Source organism: Solanum stenotomum, chromosome 2 (genome assembly GCF_019186545.1).
Source record: "Solanum stenotomum isolate F172 chromosome 2, ASM1918654v1, whole genome shotgun sequence".
Classification (NCBI taxonomy): Eukaryota; Viridiplantae; Streptophyta; class Magnoliopsida; order Solanales; family Solanaceae; genus Solanum; species Solanum stenotomum.
In genome coordinates this window covers 3,883,330-3,909,917 of record NC_064283.1, presented here as the reverse complement: position 1 = coordinate 3,909,917, position 26,588 = coordinate 3,883,330, and the positions used below count along the sequence as shown (strand labels likewise).

The 26,588-nt window shown below is 34.9% G+C and overlaps 3 protein-coding genes across 3 annotated transcripts; all 3 read left to right on the top strand.

Annotated features, from left to right (window-relative positions):
• The first annotated feature begins 3,280 nt into the window (after positions 1-3,280).
• On the top strand, positions 3,281-6,499 carry LOC125854717 (uncharacterized). Its single transcript, XM_049534299.1, has 2 exons — positions 3,281-6,202; positions 6,302-6,499. Exons 1-2 carry the CDS (start codon positions 3,281-3,283, stop codon positions 6,497-6,499), a joined length of 3,120 nt encoding a protein of 1,039 aa, XP_049390256.1.
• Positions 6,500-11,638: 5,139 nt separating this feature from the next.
• LOC125855549 (annexin D5) lies at positions 11,639-16,411 on the top strand. Its single transcript, XM_049535279.1, has 6 exons — positions 11,639-11,799; positions 13,158-13,303; positions 13,549-13,767; positions 14,239-14,454; positions 14,528-14,617; positions 16,009-16,411. Exons 1-6 carry the CDS (start codon positions 11,724-11,726, stop codon positions 16,210-16,212), a joined length of 951 nt encoding a protein of 316 aa, XP_049391236.1. The 5' UTR covers positions 11,639-11,723; the 3' UTR covers positions 16,213-16,411.
• Positions 16,412-18,543: 2,132 nt separating this feature from the next.
• On the top strand, positions 18,544-25,576 carry LOC125854567 (THO complex subunit 5B-like). The gene is made up of 8 exons (XM_049534148.1): positions 18,544-18,881; positions 21,055-21,345; positions 22,235-22,571; positions 22,701-23,032; positions 23,127-23,383; positions 23,750-24,344; positions 24,434-24,568; positions 24,937-25,576. The coding sequence occupies exons 1-8, from the start codon at positions 18,672-18,674 to the stop codon at positions 25,201-25,203; spliced, it is 2,424 nt and encodes an 807-aa protein (XP_049390105.1). The 5' UTR covers positions 18,544-18,671; the 3' UTR covers positions 25,204-25,576.
• Positions 25,577-26,588: the final 1,012 nt, after the last annotated feature.

The window sequence follows — 26,588 nt, the reverse complement described above, 5'->3', positions numbered from 1 at the left end:
TAGCAACAATAAATGATTTTAAGTCAGAAATTGGTTATATTCTACGTTAGGTTCAATTCACAGCCACAAAGGGTAGGAATGACAATGCCCAACATTTATTGCTGCCATTTCCTGTCTCTTTCCCTTGGATTTCCTATGCAATTATTTTATTAATGTTTCCATTCCTCTTCAAAGTTAAAATGCTGTTTGTATAAAACACAAGTACTTCTTGTATACTCTACCAACCCATATTAAGAAATAAATTAATTTTATATAATAATAATATGTTAGTGTAATTTTATAAATTGTGTCTTAGAATGATGGTGTGTATATATAGCAAACACATTAGTAAAAAAGTCGTACTAAAAATAATGAAGAACAGAACTATAGCAATAATAAATAATATGATATTGACTGAAGCAGATAGACAACAGGTAATGCTAAGATCGAAGAATAAAAATATTAGGAGAGTAATAAAAATAACATTGATAAGGAATTAAGACAACGCTCGATTATTAGCTACTAACATTATACCCTAATTTTCGATCTTCATGTCTTCCAATATAGGCTCATGTGTCCTCAGTAAGCTACAAGTATGTCATATCTTGTCTAATCATGACCTCGTTTCAATACTTATTCGGTGCCCTACCTCTACCACTTACTCCTTTTCACTAGGGCATCTAAGTATTTTCTCTTCACATGTTCAAACCATCTCAACCTAATCTCTCTTATCTTGTCCACCACATAGACTACTCCGATTCCACCTGGTCTCGAATATACTCATTCCTAATCATGTCTCTTATTATATGCCCACACATAATCTCAGTATCCTTATTTCCTCTACTTTCATCTTTCGGACGTGCGAGTTCTTGACCAACTAACACTCCGCCACATACAACATATATAGTTGATTTAACTATTCCTTTGTAAAATTACCTTTTAAGATTTGGAGGCACATTTCTGTACCATAAAAAACATTGAATGTGAACCTCCATTTCATCTACCCCATTCCAATACATGTATAACATCCTCGTCAATTTCTCTATTTTCTTGAATTATTGATATTGACCCTACCAAACTCACCTTTAGTGGCCAAATTGTTAGGTCAACAAGAATTGCGGATCGGATTGCAGGCCAAACAGAAAAATCTTTTTAATTATATTAGGGCTTAATTACTTTGAATCAAGGTTGTCCTCAAAACCTTCTATAATACGTTACGTTATCCACATTCATAAACAGATAACAATCCTCTGTCAAACTAAACTAATTTAAACTTAATTTATAATTATTTTAAATAAATTGTTTAATTTAATATATTATTCATGCGGATAAATATTTTAGTTCTTCTAGAATCTAGTGAAACTAACTGGGTATTAAAAAAAATCAAATTAAATTACAAGATTCTTTATTAATTGGTTTTCGATAACCAAAAGATGTGGTGCAATGAATGAAACTGTTCCTTTAATCAGAGGTTTCAAGTTCGAGCCATGCATATGACAAAATCTTTGATAGATAACACTACACATGGAGTCCTATTCAACGTGATTCCAAATTAATTGAACTCTAATATGAATACAGAACCTCAGATAAAAATAAAAGAAAATAATAATTAAATATTGACTTGTGGTTGTCGAAAGAAATAAATATTGCAGGCCTCGTGAGCAGAGGTTATGTAATTAATGGAGTTAGCTGGACAGCCTGGTTTCAAGCCGGTCAAAAATGGGACGTGCATGAAAATGGACCCAAAATATATACAAGTCATATTTGCAACAAATATTTTGTTTATAATTTATTTGATTTAGTTAAATTTGTCATAAATATTTTTAATCATATAATCACAAACACATTATTGAAATTAAATTATTATTAAGTTAAAAAAAGAACTTTTTAATCCTACGAATAAATAAATAAGACGAATAAATTAAAACGGGAGAGTATGTTTGGCAGTTGGAACCGATTTTCATCTGTCAAGCAACGGGTCCAGCACGTACAGTTTCAATTCAAAGAGGAATATGAGCAATAATGTCCTCTTTTTAGAACCGACAATAAAAGTTTTCCATTTAAAAATGATAATAATTTTATTTATTTATTGATTATTTTTTTAATTTTAGATTTTTATATGACATGTTTAAGGTTATAAGATTAAAGAATATTTTTATATTTTATATATTTTTAATTCGTGTCAAATTCAAAACAAATCAATTGGAACAAATGGAATAGGTAACCTCTAAGAAGTAGATGTGTTGGGCGGAGCTAGTATGAGAAATAATGATTGATAAAGTTCAGAAATTTTTATCAAAACTTGTATATTTTCTTCATCTTTTTTTACTTCTCGTAATTTTCTTTTCGAGAGTCAAATGATATGAATTTTAACTAACATTTTTAAAAAGTTTTTTTTCATTATATTGATATTTAAATAATGACAATATATTGTACTTCAATAAAATTCAAAAACTTCAAATCCTGAATATGCTAGTTTAAAATGTTGTGTTTTTTTTTTTCTTTTCAAAATTGGGTGGAGGGAAAGGGGAAGGGGTAATGTGGTTATATTATGGCAAATCAAACCGTCACTAACAAAATAAAAGTTCAGATGGTCAACTAATTAAGCTACTAAGTTCCTAAATTGTTAGGTTGTCTCTATCGATATTGAAATACAGTAGTATATTATTTTTTTTTGGTTGTTGTAATTTCATACTCGTTAAGTTATTTGATTGAACTCATCAACCTTCGTTATTATGAGGATTTGACATTTGGCACCTTCTGAATTGCTTCATTAGCTAGAATATAACTCCTTTAATTTATTGGGATAAACCAAACCATTAATTTGCGATCAATTAAGTGAAATTTGTGATTTTCTGAACTTGTAATCTATTGGAGTCGTTAGGATTTGAGAAATTTTTGTGATATGAAACAATTACTCTCATTCGATCCATTTTACTTGTCGTCTTTATTAAGAATTTATGATCTAAAATAATTGTCATTATATAAGACCAAGATAAAATTAAGTACTTACTTCTTCTTCTTTTCATTTTTATCCTTAATAAATGTGGAGAGAGACTATTATCTGTTGAAAAAGAGAATACATGAGGATAATTTAATCAAATTAACCTTTAATTTATTGGAGTTCGAGTTAATCAAGAAATCAATCAAAGAATTGAAGAAGGTAGTAAAAGGAAGAAGCAAGACGACGACATCAAAAAGAAGAAAAGAAAGGGCTTCTCCATAATTTTCTATCTTCAAATTCCTTTCATGGTATCAAAGCAGTGAAGTTTTCCAGATTTATTCTCTTTTGTTGTTTCTAATGGGGGATAACAGCATTGCAACATCAACTGTAAATCCACCTGGAACTGGAAATGCAAATCAAATTGATTCCAGTCATCCCTTTTATCTTCACTCTTCAGATTCGCCAGGAATGAGCTTGGTGAACTTCATTTTTGATGGAAGAGGTTTTCAGGGCTGGCGAAGGACCATTCTCATAGCCCTTTCAGCTAAAAATAAGCTCGGATTTATAGATGGTACCTGCAAGATTCCAGATCGAAGTTCATCAGACTATCATCTATGGAGTAGGTGCAATGATATGATAACTTCTTGGTTACTAAACTCTTTATCAAAAGATATAGCTGACAGTGTGATTTATTCACAAACTGCTAAGGATTTGTATACAGATCTAGAACAGAGGTTTGGACAATCAAATGGTGCTAAACTCTTTCATTTACAAAAGGAACTTAGTGACCTCGTTCAAGATAACACTGATGTTGCAGGTTACTACACAAAAATGAAAAGGCTGTGGGATGAGTTAGAATCACTAAATGCAGAAAACAAGTGTAAATGTTTATGTGTTTGTGGAGGTAAACAGAAATTAACCAAATCACTGGAAGATGAGAAACTCATCAGGTTTCTTATGGGGTTGAATGAGACTTATGCACCAGCAAGGAGCAACATTCTAATGATTAAACCGTTGCCTAACCTCAATCATGCCTACTCATTACTTTTGCAGGATGAAAATCAAAGGGAGAGCTATGTGAATGTACCTACTGGTCCTTCTTCCTTTATGGTAGGGAAACAAGGAAATAACATTCCTCAATCTTATGTTGATAATCAGGGTTATGTTGCTAACCAAGCTTATGTTAACCAAAAGATTCACTCACAAAATCAAGGGATGTGGGATAACAGATCTACTCAAAAGTTCCCAGGAAAGAAATCTAACTTGTTTTGCACCCATTGCAAGAAGACTAACCACATAAAACAAGACTGCTACAGATTGATTGGATTTCCACCAGATTTCAAGTTTACTAATGTTAAACCAAAGAAACCTCAACCTGCAATCAAGAGCAATGCTGTTTCAGCTGAAGAAGGAGAAGGGATATCATACAATTCGTCTTTGGGAGGAAACATGGGACAGTTCCTGACTAAAGAAGAATATACTCAAGCAGTCCAATATTACAGGGGAAAGAAGGGAGCAGATATATCAATGTCAGCTATACCACCTGATGCAGTTCGTACTGGAAATGCTAATGCTAGCACTGGTATATCTTATACTCTTGCTTTTACTTCTCTTGCCAGAATGAATTCCAGCTCCTGGATCATAGATTCTGGGGCTTCTGAGCACATGTGTTTCAATCCATCAGTTTTCAATTCTTTGACTCCTTTATCTTCCCCCATGTTTATTATCCTTCCCAATCTCACTCAAGTTAATATTACTCATAAAGGTACAATATCCATTTTTTCTGATCTCATCCTTGAAAATGTCTTATATGTGCCCTCTTTCAAATATAACTTACTGTCTGTAGACAAATTTGTTAAGCAATTTCAGTCTTGCCTTCTATTTACTCCTACTGGTTGCTTTTTGCAGGCCCCTTTTATGAAGAGGGCTCAAGTTTTTGGTGAGGCCAAGGATGGGCTTTTCTTACTTCAACCTGCTAAGACTTCACCTAAGAATTATTTCAAGAATCAGTCTGTTGTTTTAGATCCACAAAATAGTTTTCAATGTGTTTCAGTTTCTTTCTCTGTTCCTATTTCAGTCAAATCAAAATCTGATGTAATACTCTGGCATAAGAGATTGGGGCATTTGCCTTTTCATGCAATGAAAAACATCAGTTTCATTAATTTTCCTTCTGTTTCTGAATGCACTTGTGATGTTTGTCCCTTGGCAAGGCAATCTAAGTTATCTTTTCCTATCAGTCATATCAAATCTAAAAGAGTTTTTGAGCTAATTCACATAGACACTTGGGGTCCTTATAAAGAACCTACCCATGATGGTTCTAAATATTTTCTTACCATTGTTGATGATTATAGCAGGGCCACTTGGACTTTCTTATTAAAAGCTAAGAGTAATGCTTTTCATATTCTTAAGAATTTTTTGGCTATGGTGGAAAGGCAATTTTGTCTTAAAGTTATGATTATCAGATCTGACAATGCTCTTGAGTTAGGCAACAGTATTGAAACTTCAAGTTTTTTATCTGCTCAGGGAATAGTTCATCAAACCTCTTGTGTTTCCTCTCCTCAACAAAATGGTGTTGTAGAGAGGAAACACAGACATTTGTTAGAAGTTTCCAGGGCTCTTCTTTTTCAATCAAAGGTTCCTATTCAATTTTGGGGTGAATGTCTCTTTACTGCTACTCATCTCATCAATAGAATACCTTCCAAAGTCCTCAATGGTAAAACCCCTTACGAAGTGCTATATAACAGTAGCCCAGTCTATCACAACTTAAGGGTGTTTGGTTGTTTGGTTTATGTTTCTACTCTTGCTCATAATAGAGGTAAATTCGAACCCAGAGCTAAGCCATGTGTTTTTCTCGGATATCCAGCCAATCAAAAAGGTTTTAAATGTTTGGACCTAGATACACATAAGATTTTTATTTCCAGGGATGTTCATTTCCAAGAAGATATTTTTCCTTTCTTATCTCATTCTCACAGTACTCAACCTATTTTTCCTACTTCTAACCCTGTACCAACAATGGATTCCATTGAAGATTATAATCCTATTGTATTTTCCAATCCTACTTCTATTCATCATTCTCCTCCTTCAGTCAACCCTTCCAGCTCACCCGTTCACTCATCACCCTCTGATTCTGTTGTTCCTACTCCTCCTGTTTCCTCTCATTCACCTTCTCCTACTCTAAGAAGAACAGAGAGGACTCACAAAAGACCAGTTTATTTACATGATTATGACTGCAGCAATCTTGTTTTCACAGATGTGACCACAGCCTGTTTCACTACCCCAGTTCATCCCTCCACTTTCTCTTTCTCAGCTTTGTCCATCCACAACTAACATATTCTTCTATCTTTGTCCCAAATTACAGAGCCAACTACTTATACGCAGGCTGCTCAACACTCAGGTTGGAGGGAAGCCATGGATAAAGAATTAGAGGCACTAAATAGAAATAGGACATGGGACATTGTTTTATTACCCAATGGCAAGAAGGCATTGCCTTGTAAATGGGTATATAAAGTCAAACATTTGTCAGATGGAACAGTGGACAGATTAAAGGCTAGACTTGTTGTTCGAGGTGATATTTAACGAGAGGGGATTGACTACACTGAAACATTTTCCCCTGTAGTTAAGATGACTACGATCCGATGTCTTCTTACTGTGGCTGCTAAGAAATGTTGGCCTATTTTTCAACTCGATGTAAACAATGCTTTCTTGCATGGTGATTTGCAAGAAGAGGTGTATATGAAATTTCCCGCTGGTCTGGCTTCACCTAGTCCTAATCATGTTTGTAAGCTCAGAAAGTCCCTTTATGGATTAAAACAAGCTTCCCGACAATGGTATGCTCGGCTTGCGGGTGCTCTCAGTTTTAAGGGTTATTCATCTTCCCTAAATGACTACTCTTTGTTTTTCAAAAAGTCAGAAGATTCTACCACTCTATTAGCAGTTTATGTCGATGACATAGTCATTACTGGCAACAATCCTACTGAGATCTCAGATATCAAAGCTTTTCTTCATTCAGAGTTCTGTATAAAAGACTTAGGAAATCTACATTATTTTCTAGGCATCGAAGTTTTACAGGAACCTCAAGGAATAATTATGAGTCAACGGAAATTTACCATTGATTTACTCTCCGAGTATGACTGCTCACATATTAGCAAAGTTTCATCTCCTTTGAATCCTTCGATCAAATTAGCCGCTGACTCTGGTCCTTTGCTCGAGGATCCTACTACTTTTCGGCGGCTTGTGGGAAAGCTGAACTATTTGACTCATACTCGCCCGGATTTGTCCTTTGCAGTCCTCATTCTCAGTCAATATATGCAAATGCCTCGTCTTGCTCATTTTTCTGCCGTCTATCGAGTACTGCGTTATCTTGCAGAGAACCCCGGCCAAGGTCTCCTACTCAACTCAGATCCCTCACTCTCCTTGCTTGCTTTTTGTGACGCTGATTGGGCCTCTTGTCCTGATTCTCGTCGTTCCGTGAGTGGCTTTTTCATCAGTCTTGGTGGTTCCCCTATTTCCTGGAAATCCAAGAAACAAGTTTCTATTTCTCTCTCATCTGCCGAAGCAGAATATCGATCAATGCGTCGAGTCACTGCTGAAATCACCTGGTTGACTCGTCTTCTAGCAGATCTCTCTATTCCTCCGCCCTTACCTGTTCCTGTTCACTCAGATAGCCAGGCAGCCCTTCATATTGCTCGCAATCCAGTTTTCCATGAACGAACTAAACACGTGGAATTGGATTGTCATTTTGTGCGGCAACAATTCATCTCTGGTTTGATCTCACTCAATTTTGTTCCCTCTGCTGTTCAGCTTGCTGATTTTTTCACCAAACCCTTATTGGGGATTTCTCATATACCTGCACTCAACAAGTTGGGTGTTGTTACTCTCCCCTCCAACTTGAAGGGGGATATTGGAGTTCGAGTTAATCAAGAAATCAATCAAAGAATTGAAGAAGGTAGTAAAAGGAAGAAGCAAGATGACGACATCAAAAAGAAGAAAAGAAAGGGCTTCTCCATAATTTTCTATCTTCAAATTCCTTTCATAATTAGTAATTTTATTTGAAAAAAATATTTACGTGACAAATAAAATGAGTATCAGGAAATTATTGTGACCAATTGATTAAGTTTAAGCTAGCACTTAATTAAAGACGATGCGTGAAAGAGACAACATAAATTAACCAATTGCATAATTATTTACTTTGGCGTGCAAGCTTATTAAAAAAATAAATCATAGGATGTCATTTGAAATATTTTAGGAACGGCCCACAAACAGGAAAATCAAGTCAAGGGAACAAATTAAATCTGGTCTATTTGAACCACAAAAAAAAAAATGAATCCCAATTTAGATGGTGCCATAATTAGTTTGAAATTTTGTCTAACTGACTTGACATTCTTGACCTTGAAAAAATAGAGAAAAAGCTCAAACTAGTTCATTATATTTGGACTAAAGGCTTAAAATGATCCTATTTCCCACAATTGCATCTTTTTTTCCCTTGATCGGTATCTACGTTGAATCTAATTAAAATTAGATTTGAACTGAGAAGTTCCACGGTACAAGGTCAAGTGCTCCTTAATAAATACGATTTCGTACCCAAGAGGATTCAATCTCTGGTTAAGAATAAATGCAAAATATAGTGTATTAGTAATGCTTGCATTAGTTATGATGAGATTTTTTTGTTGCAATGTTTGGTTTGGTGTACTAAAAGTATCATGCATTACATAATTTTTTTAGAAAAAATATTTGTTTACAAAAATACCCACCACAAATATAGTGGAAAGGATGTAAAAAAAGTTTTCGAGGACAATTGTGTCTTTAATAATGTTAATGCATGCATTAGAACTCATTTCATTACTAATGTATATAAATAGATGGTATTAGTAATACACAATAGAGTGCACCAAACAAGATACTAATAATACATCAAGCTAATGCAAACATTATTTTCTCCAATACACTCTACCAAACGACCACAATCCTTGTTCGTCACCTTATTTTTTTTTAGTTTCAGGGATTAGGTATTATCCCATATCAATTTTATCCGGTGTTTGGTATCAAGTAAAATTAGAATAAATTTTATATTAAAATCTCAAGATTATTTATCTTGTATCCACCTATTATTGTGAAAAATATACCCAAATACAATTTCATCTTCAATTTCAACTCCATAAATTTCAATGAAAAATATTTGAAATTTATGGCGAAATGCCTACTAAATAATGCGACAACATTTCCATCGGGGAAGGGGCGTAGCTACCCTATAGTCCTTCATCGGAAAATAATATCGTATATATAAGTAAAATAATACACGAAATGATTAAATAACATATTTTGGACACTCTTGATAGAATAAGGTGTTGTAGTCTAGTAGTTTTAGATGCCTTGAAAGAGCCCTAAGTGCTCATATGTTCAAATCTCACCAGTAACAATTTTTTTAACACTCTTTGTGAAATTTTTGGCTCCGCCACTGTATCCGAGCTTTTTCATCCTAATATGACCAACAACAGCATTCTCTCGAACAATGAGTCCTTTTGAATTAACATGATTTAAAAACATATAAAGTTAATGAGTATCATCATTACATAAGAAAGTTGAATTTTTTTCCCTCTTCTTAATATGTAATGTCATTATTGCGATATTTACTTTGTTGGTTATTAGTTGCTTAGTGCATATGTTTGAATTAAGATGATGATAATTAACGAGTAAAGAAGATGATACGCAATTTATAAAGTAAAGAAGGAAAAAGAAACATACAAAGGCCGGTTTCGTATTTGTTACGGTCCAATTCATTGATAGTCCGCTAGTGATATTGTCCGTTTTGGAGTTAGGCTTGCATGACTTTTAAAAAAAGACATTAGATTGTAAGATTTACTTTCTTATACCCAACGTCTCCTTTTGTGTTTTGTCGATGTGAGACTTCTTAATCTAAGTTAGGGTGTCACATACACCATCTCTCTTGTGGACTTAGCGAGCTCGCTGAGGTTTGCTTCACGTCCCTACAGCACGAAACTTGTCTACAGGTTTGCACCGTTTTATTGTGATTTGCCTAAAAGCAGTTGAACTTTGGCTCACATTGATAAGTTGACATATGAATGGTTCTGATTTCATCTGTAACGACCCAGCCCATTAGTAATATTGTTCGCTCTGGACCTAGGTCTGCACAACTTTAAAAAAACATTACTAAAATATAAGACTTGTTTATTTATATACCCAACATCTGTTTTATGTTTTTGCCAATTTGAAACTTCTAATACTAAGTTGGGTGTCACAATATTTGACCTTGGTTTCATCAAATAGCAAGACCAACCCTTTTATCTAGTCTGAAAATGATGATAAGGGTCGTTGTGTATTCTGGGCTAAAGAATCTCATGTATTGGGCCAGTAAGATGCGCGATTCGAATAAGTGAAACCAGCAGATCATATCGTATAAATTCACCAATAATCAAGGAATCTGCATATAGGTTAGATATACACTATATATAATATCCATATACATGGAAAGAGAATAAAGTTTTTAATAGGTTGAGCCAATTACAGCTGGTATAGCACTTAGAATATAAGGTTCCATTTTTTTTTTCATAAAAAGAAAAGAAAATTTCAGAAATAGCAAATATAATAGACATAATAAGCATCTATATATAACTATAGTTTTGATAATTGCACTCCATAACTATAGTTTTGTTTGCTATGGAGGCTGCGATATGTATATTTTGCGCAATTTGTATATTTCGCTTGCGAACATATAAATAGGGTAAGTATATACAAATTATATATTTATACATTTTATTGTGAATTTTTCATAAATCGTATACAAATAGCTAGAGTAAACATATACAAATTCTGGATTTTTACAATCAGAACTGAATTATACAAAATTATGATTTATACAGACGAATTATACAAATTAAACAAATTGGGAAAACTATAACTGCAAATCATAAATTTCCAAAACAATAGCTATAACAAAATAATATTGTTCAAATGTTTGCTATTTTGCACAAATTTCCTATAAAAATATTGGGACAATTGTAAATTTGGAAGGCAATCAATATACAGAAAAAGAATTAGAAAATTTCCAACTCTGTTTGTTAAGTAGTCCAACTTCTTTATTCTTTAATATTTACATGCCAAAATTTATTAAGATCATATCTTTTAGATTTTCCAATATTATTTTATTGACAATTCTTAAAATTAAAGATCGCATATCATTACTTAGGTAGTTAGGTTTCATATTATGAAACATTCCACTAAATCATATTATTTATTTAATTTTGACTAAATATATACTTCCTTCATTCCAAAATAAGTGCTTCTAAAAAATATTACTCTCTCTATCCACTTTTAATTGTCATATTGCGTTTTTCGAAAGCCAATTTGACTAATTTTTAAAGTTAAATTATATTACATTAATTTGATATTTTAAACAAAAATTAGATATTTTAAAACTATACAAAAAGTACTATAAATTCCAATTTATTGCATATTAATATAGTGGAAAAATACATTGTAAAATGTTAGTCAAAATTATTATCGTTTGACTATAAAAAATGAAACTATAACAATTAAAAATACACGGAAATAGTAATATTATAGTTTTGATAGATTAATAAATAAATCGAATTTATATTTGACGTGTAAAGTTTAGAGTAGAGTTTGCTGGGATTATTACGTGGACTGAAAGTGACACATTTTTAGGAGAAATCTTGTTGGAGTAGTTGACCAGTTGACAAAAGCGTGTGCATTTCATTTTTCCCCCAATTTTTTATTCAACAGAGAGAAAAAAAGAAGAAGGGGAAAACAGAGAAGAGAGAAAATGGCTACTCTGAGTATTCCTCCAGTTTTAACTACGCCTCGCGATGATGCCATTCACCTTTACAAAGCTTTCAAAGGTTAAATTCTGATCTCTTCTTTCTAGGGTTTACTACTATTCTGCTTCATTTTGATTTCTCTTCTGTACTGTAATTCATCGTGTTTTGTGGATAACTTTCCCATTTTTTTTGCCTAAAGTTTTTGAATTTTGTTGAGGATGAGTTGCTGCTTCATTGAATTAAGAGCTTCAAGCCTGATAAAAAGGAAAGTTCAGAAGGCCGGCTGGCTAATAGCTTTTTTTTTGTTGTACCACGGGAGAAAGCACATCACATGTGTAGTTCTAGCATGTATTTTTTTAAAAAAAATTAAATTAATGTTGTTTAATTAAAAATAAAAACAGAATTTAACCATACTCCTTGATTTTTTTAAGAATTAATACTTGTAAAATAATTAGGAGAAGTGTCCATTACCAAACAGTTTACTTTAGAGATGCATGAGTTTTGTCTCCGATTATCTGTGTAAATTTGTGTATATGCTTTGGATAAACAACAAGGAAATGTAGAGGATGCTGGAGTTGCTGAAATTTAGCACAACATAAGATTGAAATTGGACGCCCAAGAGTGTGACCTAGTGGTCAATAAGGTGGGTTGATAATCACGATGTCTCAGGTTTGAAATCTCGAGATAGAAACACTAGGTGATTTATCCTCATCTGTCATGTCCTAGCCTTGATGGACAGAGTTACGCGAAAGCTGGCCCGGACACCATGATTATCAATACATTAGATTGAAATTTGCAATAATGTTTTTGACTTGGGGATTGGTGCAATTGTCTAGAATTATTAGGAGGTAAGATGGTCACACACTTCAACATGGTATTAGAGTATAAAAGTGTGCTCTCTCTAACTGCTTAAGTTTTTAAATGAGATGGTCACACACTTCAACACCTATTTCAAGGCCTCAATGAAGTATGGCAAGTAAAGCACGGTGTCTCCCATGGCATTAGGATAGTTTATCCTTGAGATAATTATTAACCTACACAGTTTGTTTCTCTATTCACGCAGGCTCTATAGTTTCTGTATCACATCTATTACGTTTAACCAAACGAATTATCAGTCAGGACACAAAAGATTACATTTTGCTTCCAGAATTCCTAGTAAACTATTCTTAGAGGACATTATACTACTTTCAACTTTAAGTGCAATCAGGGTAACAAATAAATGTCATCATCCCATTTTAGTATAGTTTCAGGGGTTATAACGTATGTACTCTAAAGTAGAAAATAAATGCAAAGTCAAGATATCTCTGATGTAATTTCTTATGAGTGCATACAATAGTTGAAAATCAGAAGGTGACTTCAAAAGCTATAAGATTCATTAAGCTATAGTGTGTTTCTATTCAGCTTGCCTTCTGGTGAATTACTTGGTTTGTGTTTTGCAGGATTTGGATGTGATAAAGCAGCAGTCATTAACATCCTTGCTCATCGTGATGCTACTCAGCGTGCTCTTATTCAACAGGAATACAGAACTATGTATTCTGAAGACCTAACCAAACGCTTGGTCAAAGAGCTTAGCGGTAAACTTGAGGTATTGTTGTATTGATGGAGGGTCGAAATTTCTGGGATAACTTTGCTAACTCTATAATTTGCATTTAACAAGAATTTTAGAGGCCTGAAGCTTATTGCATTCAAATAGAAGATTTAAAAATTTAGGGCAGAAGGAACATCAAAGACAAATGAAACTGCATGTGGCAAAATTTGCAATTCCTCCTTTTGTCTTTTTTCTTTCAAGCCCGTTTCTTCATCTTTTTCTATCATTTTGAATGGTTCCAGAAAGCAATCTTGCTATGGATGTATGATCCAGCAGGAAGGGATGCTATCCTAGTAAGGCAAGCTTTGAGTGCGGACTCCATTGATCTCAGAGCTGCCACTGAAGTGTTATGTTCACGGACTCCTTCTCAAATAGTACATTTGAAACAACTTTACCATTCCATGAATGGTATCTACCTGGAGCATGATATTGAGCTTCACGCATCTGGTGATCACAAAAAGGTAGTTACCCTTTGCATTTGTACGAAATAAAACCTTTTCTCCACTTGAGTTCTTTGATCACTTTAAATGATGACTACAAGTAATGAAAGAAGAGAACATAAAGCAAATCTGGATTACCTTACCATAAACCTTGCCTAAAAGTAAATAAATGGGTATAGTAGTTTGTGGAACTTTATTTGTGAAGGCATTGTCTTTGAGAAAGATGAGGGGAAAATGAAGGACTCTCAAAGAAGTTTTGTATTTATATCATTTACCCTTTGTGCACTGGGAACTTATGCGTCCGTTGAATGGAACTGAGTTGCATCTGTCTGGTCCTAACCTGAGTCTAGTATGGTTCGAGTCTTGCCTTACCCAAATGGGAGTCTACCTTGTATGATCTCTAAAATTCAAACAGCTAATTGCACGCATTGCTTGAAATTTGAATCTTATGAAGGAAGATATTGACATATTATTGTCTCTTAATCACTACAGTTGCTTCTAGCATATGTAACCACAATGCGCTATGAAGGCCCAGAAGTTGATAGAGCTTCGGTTGATCATGATGCTAAAGCTCTTTACAAAGCTGGGGAGAAGAAACTGGGAACTGATGAGAAGACTTTTATACGAATTTTCTCTGAAAGAAGTAGGGCACACCTGGCTGCTGTTAGTTCTGCTTATCACAGCATGTATTCCAGGAAGTTAAAAAAGGTAAGCTGACTTCATTTGGGAAACTTATTCAAATTTCCAATTGTAGTTAACCAGTGTATTGCAATTGTTACAGGCTGTAAAAAGTGAAACCTCTGGACTCTTTGAGTTTGCTCTCTTGACTATTTTGCAATGTGCTGAGAATCCAGCAACATACTTTGCAAAGGTACAAGTTACATTTGCTTAAATTCTTATCAAGTCATAATCATGGTGACTATTTTGCCTATATATCATTATATTTTTGAACTCATGTTTCTAACTAGCTCTTTCTTTTTCTTAAATGATATTGTCCCCTTTTTCATTCTTTATTCTAATGTGAGGGTTGAGTTTGTGGTTGGGAATTATGGGTGTTGTTTACTTCTGTTATTTTTTTCTTTACCTTCCTTGACTTAGATGAACCAACTTAACTTTAAAGTCAGACTTATAACACTTACCTATTAAATTGGTCTAAATGTATTTGGCATTTGTAACTAGCATGTTTGGTATGAAGGAAAACATTTTCCACATATTGTTTTCCATTTTTCTCTTGTTTGGTTGCTCATATTTGAGAGAACATTTTGGTAAGGAACACATATTCCTCTAATTAGTGGAAAATGACTTCCTTAAGGATCCAAGGCAGTAAGAAATCCCTTATTTTCCATTCACCAATCAAACATCGGAAAATAAGTAAGAAAATCACTTGTTTTCTATAAAACATTTTCTCTCCTACCAAGCACAAATCAGATCATTCAATAGTACTCGAAGAATTAATAACTGCCTATTTTGATTTCCTCAACTTTTAAAGTTTTCGTTTCATATTAATGAAAAAAGTAGTCAAATTTGACCTCTAAAGACAAATCATAGAACACTTGAATTGGTAGAAAGAGTAATACTTTCAATTCTTCTCTTTTGAAGGTGCCAAGTGAAAAGTAAATAGTCAAATCAGGAGGAATGAAGTAGATATTACAAGCATAACACTTGACACCTGTCCAAAGACAAATATCATGATAGTTATCTTTAGTAGATGACATATGGTCATTTCACTTCGTGATGTTATACTTAATATTTGATCCCCTTCCTCCTATCTGATTCCTTCGTCTCCTTGCTTTTGGAGATATGTATACCAATCAAGGATAAAAGTGGCTAAAGTGCATATTGGTAATGATTATAACTATCCAAGAGGTTTGCTGGAGACCACTATTGTCCAAATTTTATGTTCTTTCAACTAGACTCGAATTTCTTGTTGTGTTTCATCTAGATGCATTGCCTTTACTTACTGTGATATTTGTTCTCTTTCATGTGGCAAGTTTCATACTGCTCTTTCTACTTTGAAATACTTCTTATTCTCGTTGTCTCTATATCTCAAGTTGGACGTGAAATGGGATTCTAAAGATTTTCATGTTTTTGCTATAGCATCCTTCATTGGGGGCTTCAGAATAATCTTAGTTGTTTGTTATAATCTGTTCAATCATTTTTGTCGTAGATTTAGTAAATCATTCTCTTATGCTAATTCTTACATGAATAAATTGTTTAAACTCTTGGGCTGTACTGCACCTTACATATGTTTAATGGATGCAGGAGTTGCACAAGGCAATGAAGGGCTTGGGGACGAATGATACAACTCTCATTAGGATAGTAGTCACGCGAACTGAGATTGATATGCAGTATATAAAAGCAGAGTACCAGAAAAAGCATAAGAAATCTCTTAATGATGCTGTTCATTCGGAGACTTCTGGTGATTATCGGACCTTTCTTCTATCTCTTCTGGGGCCTGCTCACTGAATGAAGAGTCTATGCCATGCAACAGGTGTTATTAGTATGGTATCAGTGTTGAAACTAGTGTGTAAGGCAAGCAGTTTCTGTTGCATGCTTATTAATGTTTGCTTATTTGCCTAGTTGGTTGATTTGGAACAATGTCTGTCCATATGAGCAGTTGCTAAACGTGAATGGTGTTGTGAAGGTGCTTTCAGATGTTCACTTATTTGGATGTGTTTGGTACGGAAGGAAATTTTTTTTTTTTTTTTTTCAATTCACTCTTGTTTGGTTTGGTTAAAATTTTTGGAAAATATTTTTCAAGATAACAAATCTTCTCAACAGAGGAAAATGACTTCTCTAATGAAAGTAGAGAAAATAAGTTTGATGGTGTTCTTCTCTAACACATCTGACCTACACTCCTACCTGTCACGGACTTAGAGTGATGGCTAAGATTTCGTGCGGCCCTTGACGGTTTACTCACTAATCTTTCAAGATCTTATAAACTCAAGGAAGCCTTTAAGACTTGGATCGCTAAGAGAATGCTTAAGGAAAGACTTAGAAAGAACAAAGAGAGAGTTTTTGGAAGAAGGCTTTTGTATTAAGCTTGGAAGATTGCTTTACACTTGCTTGGTGCCTTTGCAAATGAGGGGCACCTCTATTTATACTACTCTCCAAGGACTAAAGTGCAATTAATATTTACATGAGAAGTCCATAAACTTATTTACACTTTGGTCCTCTCTCTAGAGAATTCCACACTTTCTAGGATTTTCCAAACATTTCTTGGAAAATATCTAGTCCCTTTCTAGAATTCTCTACATACTCTAGGACCTTCCAAAGCTTTCCAAGTTATTCTAGAGAATTCTAGGGAATTCTCTAGCCTTCTTGAATAATCTAAAGGGTTCTAGAGTCTTCCGGAAACCTCTCCACAACTCTAGACCCTTCCGCCCCTATCCGGACGCAAAATTCTACTGCGAAGTGGCGGGACGTGACATACCTCTATAACCTTTACCTCTTCATTCTTAGGATTATTTTTTTTTTCTTACCTATAGAACATAATAAGATAGTAAGAAAATTTCTAATTTTCCTTGAAAACTTTTTTCAAGATTCATTTTGATTTTTTGTTGTGAATTGTGAAAAATGTTATTCCATTAGAGAAAAATTGCTCAAACATTTTGTTCTTCTCCTTTTTCTTGAGGATAGTAGCACTTGGAACACATTGATCCCGCTATTTCTTTCCCTCGCTTTAAGAGCTTTTCGTCAGTGCGATTAGTAATTTATATTGTTGAAAAATAAAGTTTACACTTGTTCACTAATTATGATGGTTCAATTGATATATTTTTTTTCTTCTCCTTTATTTGCTCACACATAGGGGTTAGGACCTCCACAAAGAAGGGAGGAAGTCGACTTAACATCTCAACCATGTCATAGTTTTACTCACATCCAATCCCCAACACTTAATTCATCTCATTGTGATCGCGTTTAGTGAATTTTAACTTTGTATGACTGTGTTGGGTAGGCAACAACTGTTGCATCATAATACTTATAGACTATCATGTAACTTTGACCAATCATCCGTACAAAGAGACTCCCGAGAGTCAGAAATATTAAAGGAATGGATAACAAGATGTTGAAGAAAATTTGTTTTCTAATTCAATTTTAAATGTTATATAGATTGCTCTTTTATTATAGGGTGATGATTTGCTTCATATATCTCTATTTTCAGCTAAATAAACAGATCAAGCAAATGAAGAAAAAAAGAAAGTGCTTTGCAAACGTAATTGTGTCTACGGTAAATCATCTCATTAAAAGTGAAACTAAAATTTTGAAGTCAAATTATTATTATTATTATTGGATAAAAAAGGGATATTTTTATATATTGTTAAACATTAGACAATACATAATCACAGTTAGTACTAGTGATTACAGATAAGTTATCAAAACAAGCTAACTTGTTACATGTTGACCATAATACTAGTTTACCCGATAATATCTTTGTCTATATGGAGTTGATCAATTATAACATTCGGAGGAGTTAGTAGGATAAGCGGTTGATCGGTATTGTTTGCTTGGAATCTAATTTGAATAAAACTTCTGTTACTATGTTTGCTTGCCAGAAGTTGTGACGAACCACCGAATTCGCCAACTTCTTCAAAATTAAGCATTCCAACAAATTAAAGAACAAAATAAATAATCCACTAAAATTATTTTATATTTTATGAAAAAAAGTAAACAATGTAAACATAGAAAACAAGTTTTGAGAAATGCAAGAACATCTGGAAACAAAAACATAACTTTTTTTAAAAAAAATCTTTTGTCTAATTTATTTTCCTTTTAAATTCTGGAAATTAATGCTTAAAAATGAAGCAATAAGAAGAGAAGACCGAAAGGCTGGCACTCGAGCAAGAGTAAACGGATCAAACCCTAGTAGCGTACACATCCAGAAGCCTAATGTACCACTTAAACCTGTAGGCAGCGACCGAGTAAAGATGAAAATGGACGTAACCATGGGGGAACCCGGCGAGATACTGCCGGAGCACAAGCCGGAAAGGTCGCCGCACGAGGTTCTGCAGCAAAGCAAAGCTTCAGTAGAGGAAATCGTCTCGAAAATGCTTTCTATGAAGAAAGAAAGCACGCCGAAATCTGAAATGCGCGAACTTGTCACTCAGATTTTCATCAACTTCGTCTCTCTCCGTCAGGTTAATATCTCATTGCATCTCCAATTGTTCTTTTTTGAAAGTTTTATGAGTTCAGTTTCCAATTAAATAATCCGCTCGTCAATCCAATTTTCAAGTAAAGGTAGCATTTTGTTATTAACGAAGTGATAAAACTAGTCAAACGAAGATGAATGTAAGGTTAAGTATGAGCTGTTGGTACTCTAGACTCAATCTTTATATATATATGTATCATCCGTATGAATGCTGGTTGATGTAATTCAATGGACTCAGCTACAATACTTAGTGAGAGTTGCTCTAAGCCTTGGTAGGTAGATTTACCGGAGACCTGTGCTTTTTAGGTACAGCTGCCCTGGCACTAGTTTAGTTGGGACTATCATGGAGGGAGTCTATGCATAGTTAATTGGCATGATTTAGAAAACTGCGACCTTTCTCCGTTTTATTCGATTTTCATCCCGCAAAATATCTGTTACTATTGTATATCTTTGATCACTCTGGTTGGTGATCTCAACTCAGTTTTATTTATTGAGTAATTGAATCTACGTGCACATAGCAAACAAAAAGAACTATGTACATGTGCTTCCGTTCCTTCTTTTTTTTTTTTGTCAATTAAAGGAACATTTTTTCTTAATTACCAACTACCAGGTGAACTCCTTACAAAGCTAGGATGAATTAACCATTCAATCCTTTCTCATCTCATCCGCTAGAAACCAAAATAGATGGCAAATATAGTTACTACTCATTTAGTGATTCTATATATCTTAACAACCTCGTACTATTCCTAGTTCTTGTGCTCAGAGATAACTTCATCTAGTGTACTAGTTTCTCCTTGGGCATGGATGTGTTTTGGAAAATCCGTCTATTTCTTTCTGGCCATATACCATAAACCACCATTGTTAGACTAGCTTTAAGTATCATCTTTCCTTGGATCTCTGTTTCTGGAATTTTGTTGCATCCAACTCCATTCAAGTTCCCACTCCAGTATTCCCCTGATCCTTTTCTGCCATTTGAGTATGTCGCTCCATATATCTTTAGTAAACTGACACTTGAAAAATAGGTGACTTCCAGTCTCGACTTCAGTGCTGCAGAAGATGCAAGAAGCATATACATCGAGTCCCCATCTCAAGAGCAAATTTTTAGTTTTTAGCTTCCCTGTAGACTCAGCCATAGGATGAAACTGTGTCTGGGTTCAGCTGTGTTATGGCATAACAATTTATTTCATTTTGGTCATGGGTACTAGGAAATGGAATCCTAAACCTTATATCTCTGCAAAGCGTAAGGGTATTCATATTGCAAATCTTACTAGAACTGCTCGTTTTTTATCAGAAACCTGTGATTTAGTTTTGACCCAGCAAGTAGGGGAAAACAATTCTTAATTGTTGGTACCAAAAATAAAGCAGCTGATTCAGTAGAGTGGGCTGCAATAAGGGCCCGGTGTCATTATGTTAATAAAAAATGGCTTGGCAGTATGTTAACGAATTTGTCCACTACAGAAACAAGACTTCATAAGTTCAGGGACTTGAGAATGGAACAAAAAATAGGGAGACTCAACTGTCTCCCGAAAGAGATGCAGCTTTGTTGAAAAGACAATTATCTCTCTTGCAAACATATCTGGGCGGGATTAAATATATGACAGGGGTACCCGATATTGTAATCATCGTTGATCAACACGAAGAATATACGGCCCTGTGAGAGTGTATTACTTTAGGAATTCCAACAATTTGTTCTTGAAGATTAGGTCTAGTTGTTAGGCTGTAGCCTTAATATTGGGGAGTTGGTTGTATCCTCTTGTATTTAAACTCTAATTCTAATTGAATGATACTGTTGCTTGATTGCTTTACTTCTCAAACTTGATACATGCTTCACTGCAAATTACACATATAATGTCTCTTAAGGTTGCATTTTATTATTGTTAGGCTGCACATATTCCATGTGAAGTTTAGATTTGTATATTTTTATTTGATTTATTGAGCTCCACAGTTTGAGTAAGGTACTTATCCTTGAAATTTGTGGAAAGTTTTGGGCTGTCTTATTTCATCTAACCATTCTTAAGTTGTTTCAATTAACCAACGTTAGGATTGCTGAATAGCAAAATAATTGTTCCAAGAAATCTATGCATGAAAGTAATTTGTGCCTGGAAATCTATGTTAATATGTTCAACTAACTTTTTCACACTACCTTAAACATCCTCCCATAGGCAAATAGATCAATATTGCTCGAAGAGGATCGTGTGAAGGGGGAAACTGAACGTGCAAAAGCTCCTGTGGACTTCACCACGCTGCAGCTCCACAACTTGATGTATGAAAAAAGTCATTATGTGAAAGCTATAAAGGCCTGCAAAGATTTCAGGTCAAAATATGCTGATATTGAACTTGTTCCTGAGGAAGAATTCTTTAGAGATGCACCCGAGGAGATAAAAAACACTGTTATGTCAAATGATAACTCACACAATTTGATGCTAAAGCGGTTCAATTTTGAGCTATTCCAGGTAAACTAGTTTAATGCAATTGGCGAGCACTCCTTTCTATTTCCACATTAGTAATTGTTTACTAGTGTTATTTCTCAGCATCTTGTGCTAAATGGAGTTGTTAGGTGTTTCATGTTGCTTGGTGAATGCTTCTTAAACTCATGTCTTCATGTACCATCATCTTTCTTTCTTTTTTTGGTTTGGAAAAAGGTAACATTATAACTATCTTCTTTATGTCAATTACTAAATTGGTTCCAGAAGTAGATGCTGTGAAGAAAGGTTCATATCAATGTTGTTGCAATCAATAGAAGTAGACTCTGAAACTATACCCAGTTTGACTACCCTTTAGTGATGCTTTTGACTGTGGATTCTGCACATATTGTACTTATCTGTTCTTTTTTAAAAAATATATTTTATGTGTAGAGGTTGTAACATGTTATTGTATGAGCTGGAAAAATTCTTGGATATTTTAGTATTGGCTAGTGTTGAGGTCAAATTTTATGCTTCTCTTTTATGTCGCTAAGTTTGAGATCACATGGAGGTATGTACATCAATGGGGAATAGAGATATTCTGAAAATATACCCACCTTGGCTTCCCTTTTAGTGGTGCTTTCAGTGGATTCTGCCCATATTACACTTATATAATCTTCTTCTAATGTAGATGTTACAAAATGTTATTTCATGAGCTGGAAAAAGATCTTGGTATCATTTTGTATTGGCTAAAGTTGAGGTCAAATTCTATGCTTCTCTATTTAAAACTTGTATTAGACAATATGTATCAGCTGTATGTTGCTTGTAGTATAATCCCCACCTCTTATATGGTCATTGGAGGAGTGGCTGAAGCTCCTTCTTTTAGGTATGATAAGTCTGGCTGTAGCTTTGTGTTGAATTTACTTATTTGCTGTGTCAGCGCAAAGAATTGTGCAAGCTTCGTGAGAAACTGGAACAGAAAAAGAAGGCTCTACAGGAGACCATTGCAAACAGGAAGAAGTTCTTGTCAAGTCTCCCATCACACCTAAAATCACTCAAGAAAGCATCCTTGCCGGTGCAGCACCAGCTTGGAGTTCTCCACACAAAAAAGTTGAAGCAGGCGCAATATGCAGAGTTGCTTCCTCCGCCTCTATATGTTATTTATTCACAGCTAATGGCCCAAAAAGAAGCCTTTGGAGAAAATGTGGATCTGGAGATTGTTGGTAGTGTGAAGGATGCTCAAGCTGTTGCCCGCCAGCAAGCAAATAAAGACACTGGTTAGTCCCATTCTCTGGATTTCTTGTTTGGGCTCATCATTTTTTCCTATTTTTCCTAGTTAAGTACCCGTTTTACTAACTTTGCTCTTCTATATGTTCTTATCTGAATGGTAAATCATTCATGTAAAGGTGTGTCTGCCAGCTTAGAGAGCTCTAAAGTTGATGATGATATAGATGAGGAAGATGATGGACAAAGGAGAAGAAAACGTCCCAAAAAGATACCCAGCAAGGAAAGCCTGGAGCAGGCAGGAATTTATCAAACTCACCCTCTTAAAGTCACACTTCATATACATGATGAGAAATCTGATTTACAATCTAGAAAACTTGTTACTTTGAAATTTGAGTACTTAATTAAGTTGAATAGTGTGTGTGTTGGAGTTGAAGGCTCTCAAGAGAATGCTGATAATGACATCTTATGCAATTTATTTCCGGATGACACAGGCCTTGAGCTTCCACACCAGGTTTTTAACTTGAGATATAGGAGTACTTATTAATCCTTTTACTTTCAACTTTTGTTTCAGTCCTTATTTTTTCAGCTTCTTTTGTTTTCTGCAGTCTGCAAAGCTAATTGATCATTCAATTGTGTTCGATGAAAGGAGAACCTCACGACCATACAAGTGGGCCCAGCATCTGGCAGGCATCGATTTTTTACCTGAGGTGTCACCATCACTTAGGGGTTTTGAGACTTCAAATGATGAGACATCAAAGCACACTGCTGTTATCTCTGGTCTGTCGCTGTATCGGCAGCAAAATCGGGTGCAAATGGTTGTGCAAAGAGTTCGTGCTCGGAAAAAGGCTCAGCTGGCTCTAGTGTGAGTCACTGAACTGTATGTTTAGAGTTGTGGATCTGTAGGGACAAATGTCATAGATGAGACTGACTTCTGGCAGAGATGATCTTACATGCAGTTTTATTTTGCTGAAGATGTTTGAATTTATTAAATATAGTGAATGTTTTACTTGCTCTGCAAGTTCATACTATGCCTTCTTTCTATTTTCTACTGTCCTTTTGTGCACGGATAATGGTGTGATGTCTTGTATTCCTTGTTTTTCAGTATTGAAATTTCATCTCTAGAATTGTCTTTTGCTCCTTCTATTCCTCTTTTATTTTTCGCCCTTAAGGTTAGAAAGCAAGGTCGACTCATATTGGAAATTTGAACTTTTTTTTGGCTGAGTTACAGGGAGCAGTTTGACTCTTTAACGAACCTAAACTGGCCAGCTCTAGCCGGTAGAAGAGTTCCTTGGGCTTCACATGATCCTCGCTGCAGTTTGCATGCATGGTTCCCTCTTGGTTCATCTCCTAGTCAGGTTTCATCATCAACTCTCACAGAAACGGAACAAGTTCAGCATCCTACGGAAGTTGTGGTGGATGGGAAGTCTGCTTCTTCAAAAGAAGAGGTAGAAAGCATGAGGGAGGATGGGGAGCTTCCATCCTTAGTTCCCGCCACCTCTATAAATGATACTAACGTCACACCAATTAAAAGAACTGATTTTGATCATTCTACAAAGCTGGCGTTCATTTCAAAGAGTACCAGCTCTCCAATTACAAAGGGGAAGTCACCGAGTTTTAAGAAATACGGAGATGATACAGACCTTATTCTGGAATCAGATAGTGAAATGGATGACATTGTGCAGATTGAGCAGGACAGTAATAATACACCTGGATCCGCTGGGGTCAGTGATAAGTCATGGGTGGACTGCAAGGTTCAGGAATATTGTCTTGTTTTGACAAGAAAGATGGATAACGATGAAAGAAAAATGAAATTGGAATCCAAGGTCTACCATCATTCCTTTCTCAGTTTCTATCTCAAAATTCAATTCAAATTTCCTCTTCATGGTTAACATTTGGGCAATTCTTATGGCAGATCAAAATCAGCAAGGAGTATCCACTGAGGCCTCCTCTTTTCACATTGAGCCTCTATGAGGCAACACAGGCGGAGAGCTATTACAAGGTGGATAGTTCTGTGTGGTACAATGAACTTCGCAGCATGGAAGCAGAGGTTAGCAGTAACAAACTTAATGGTTTGGTTTTGCATCCTGTAGCTATGTTACATGGATTGTTTATTTGCTGGACCGTGTTAAATGGGTTTCTATGTTTTAAATAGATCTAAAAGTTTTGAGAGTTTTTGATCCATGTAAGGTAGGTCTGCAGTGAAATGTAATTCAGCAGCAAACCTGTGGCTACTGTCTTATTCAAAAGGAAACTAGGCTTATTCCTTAATTGCTGGCAGAAATTTTTCATTAACCCACTGTAGTTTTAAGGAGTCGGACAATTTGCTGACTTGTTCATTAATTGAGATAGTCGATGTCAGTTTTCAACAAGGTTATGGTCAATCTTATACTGAAGTAGCTATCTAATCTGTTGCAGGTCAATGTTCACATCTTAAATGCTATACCTGCAGCTGAAGAAAACTTAGTCCTAGCTCATCAGGTTCGTTGTCTTGCGTTGCTGTTTGACTTTTATGTTGAAGATGGGGGTTCATCTTCTGGGAAGAGAAGGAGCACTTCTGTGATTGATGTTGGTTTATGCAAACCTATGACTGGTGAGCTTGTTGCTCGATCATTTAGAGGAAGAGATCATAGGAAGATGATCTCATGGAAAGACGGCTCTTGCACCCCTGGCTATCCGTACTAGGTAATATCCCAAATATTGTTACATAATGTAAGCTTTATTTCTCGAGTGTACTGGGTTGTTTAATTCCATGTGATTTGTCTTTTGTGCTATACCATGTATACCGAGATTCACATTGCAACAGACGACTCTTGATGACATTACGATGCTATTTGTTAACTATCTTTTCAAGTTGATGAGGCTGATGATAGCCACTAATTCATCCGTCTCCTTTTTCTTTTTGACTGTTGATGCCTTGTGCTGCTTGTAAGGATGATTCAATAAATTAGCGGATTTACACACTTCAAAATTTCTCCAGAATTAGTTAAGACAACTTGCTGATTGTTTATATGGCCGTGGCCTGCTCTGTTGATTGAGGAAAGTATTTGAAACTGTATTGCTAGAATCTTTCAAGCTGTGACATCATTTAAGATGTTCTCCAGACCTAAAATAAGCTGTTGATAGAACGCCTTTTCAAATACCATATCTGTCTCGATAGAGCGTTCTATCAAAGATGACAACCACATGGAGCTTTGCACAGTGCAATAGTATGTATGCCGTTTGATCAACATCCTTTTATACTATTGCGATGTGTAAATACCATTTTTTCTTCTTCAGCGTTTGCATGGGAAAAGCAAGTGCTCTGTGGTGTACATGTTAATGCAGTTGAATGGATTCAGTGGCGCAATCAATTAAATCCGCTCGTGTAGACATTTGATCGACAGAGGCATTTTAAACGAAAGGAAATCCTTTAAATTAGCAGTTTGAAACTAATTTATTGGTACATAATATTATAATTATTGGAAAAAAAAAATTAAGCCCCACTTGTGGAAAACAAAATAGATCAAGATAAAAGCTTATAGCCTCAGAGGAAGATAGGGTTGAAAGGATAACACCATCCATTTAGGTATCTAAACATCACAGCATCACATGAAACCACCCTGATTATATTCAACTCGAGTGACGTTGGTAGGCAAAGCCACTTTTCTTCGATGTGCGTGCAAATTTGCATATGATACAGTCCAAAAACTAATAATTTAAATGGAAAATTGAAAATAAAAAAAAAAGTAGTCAAAACTTGTTTTTATTGAAAGATCGTAAAAATGCCCTTTTGCTAGAAGATAGTTATCTTCAACATAAGCCACTTACTATCATGGTGAAAATTGGTGTTAAATTACACATTTGCAAGTATGGTGATATTTTGAAGTTTTGTTCGTGTGGTAAATCCTTTCAGAAAAACATTTGGACAGCATACTGAATTTCCTTTTAACACTTTTTACTAAAAATATATAGATTCCTACCATAATTACTTTCAAGATACATTGCTCGGATCCTTAGTTATTTCTGGAGGATCCGAGCATCATAGCTTAAAAGTGAACCTGTCAAAACAATATTCCAAATCACTTGTA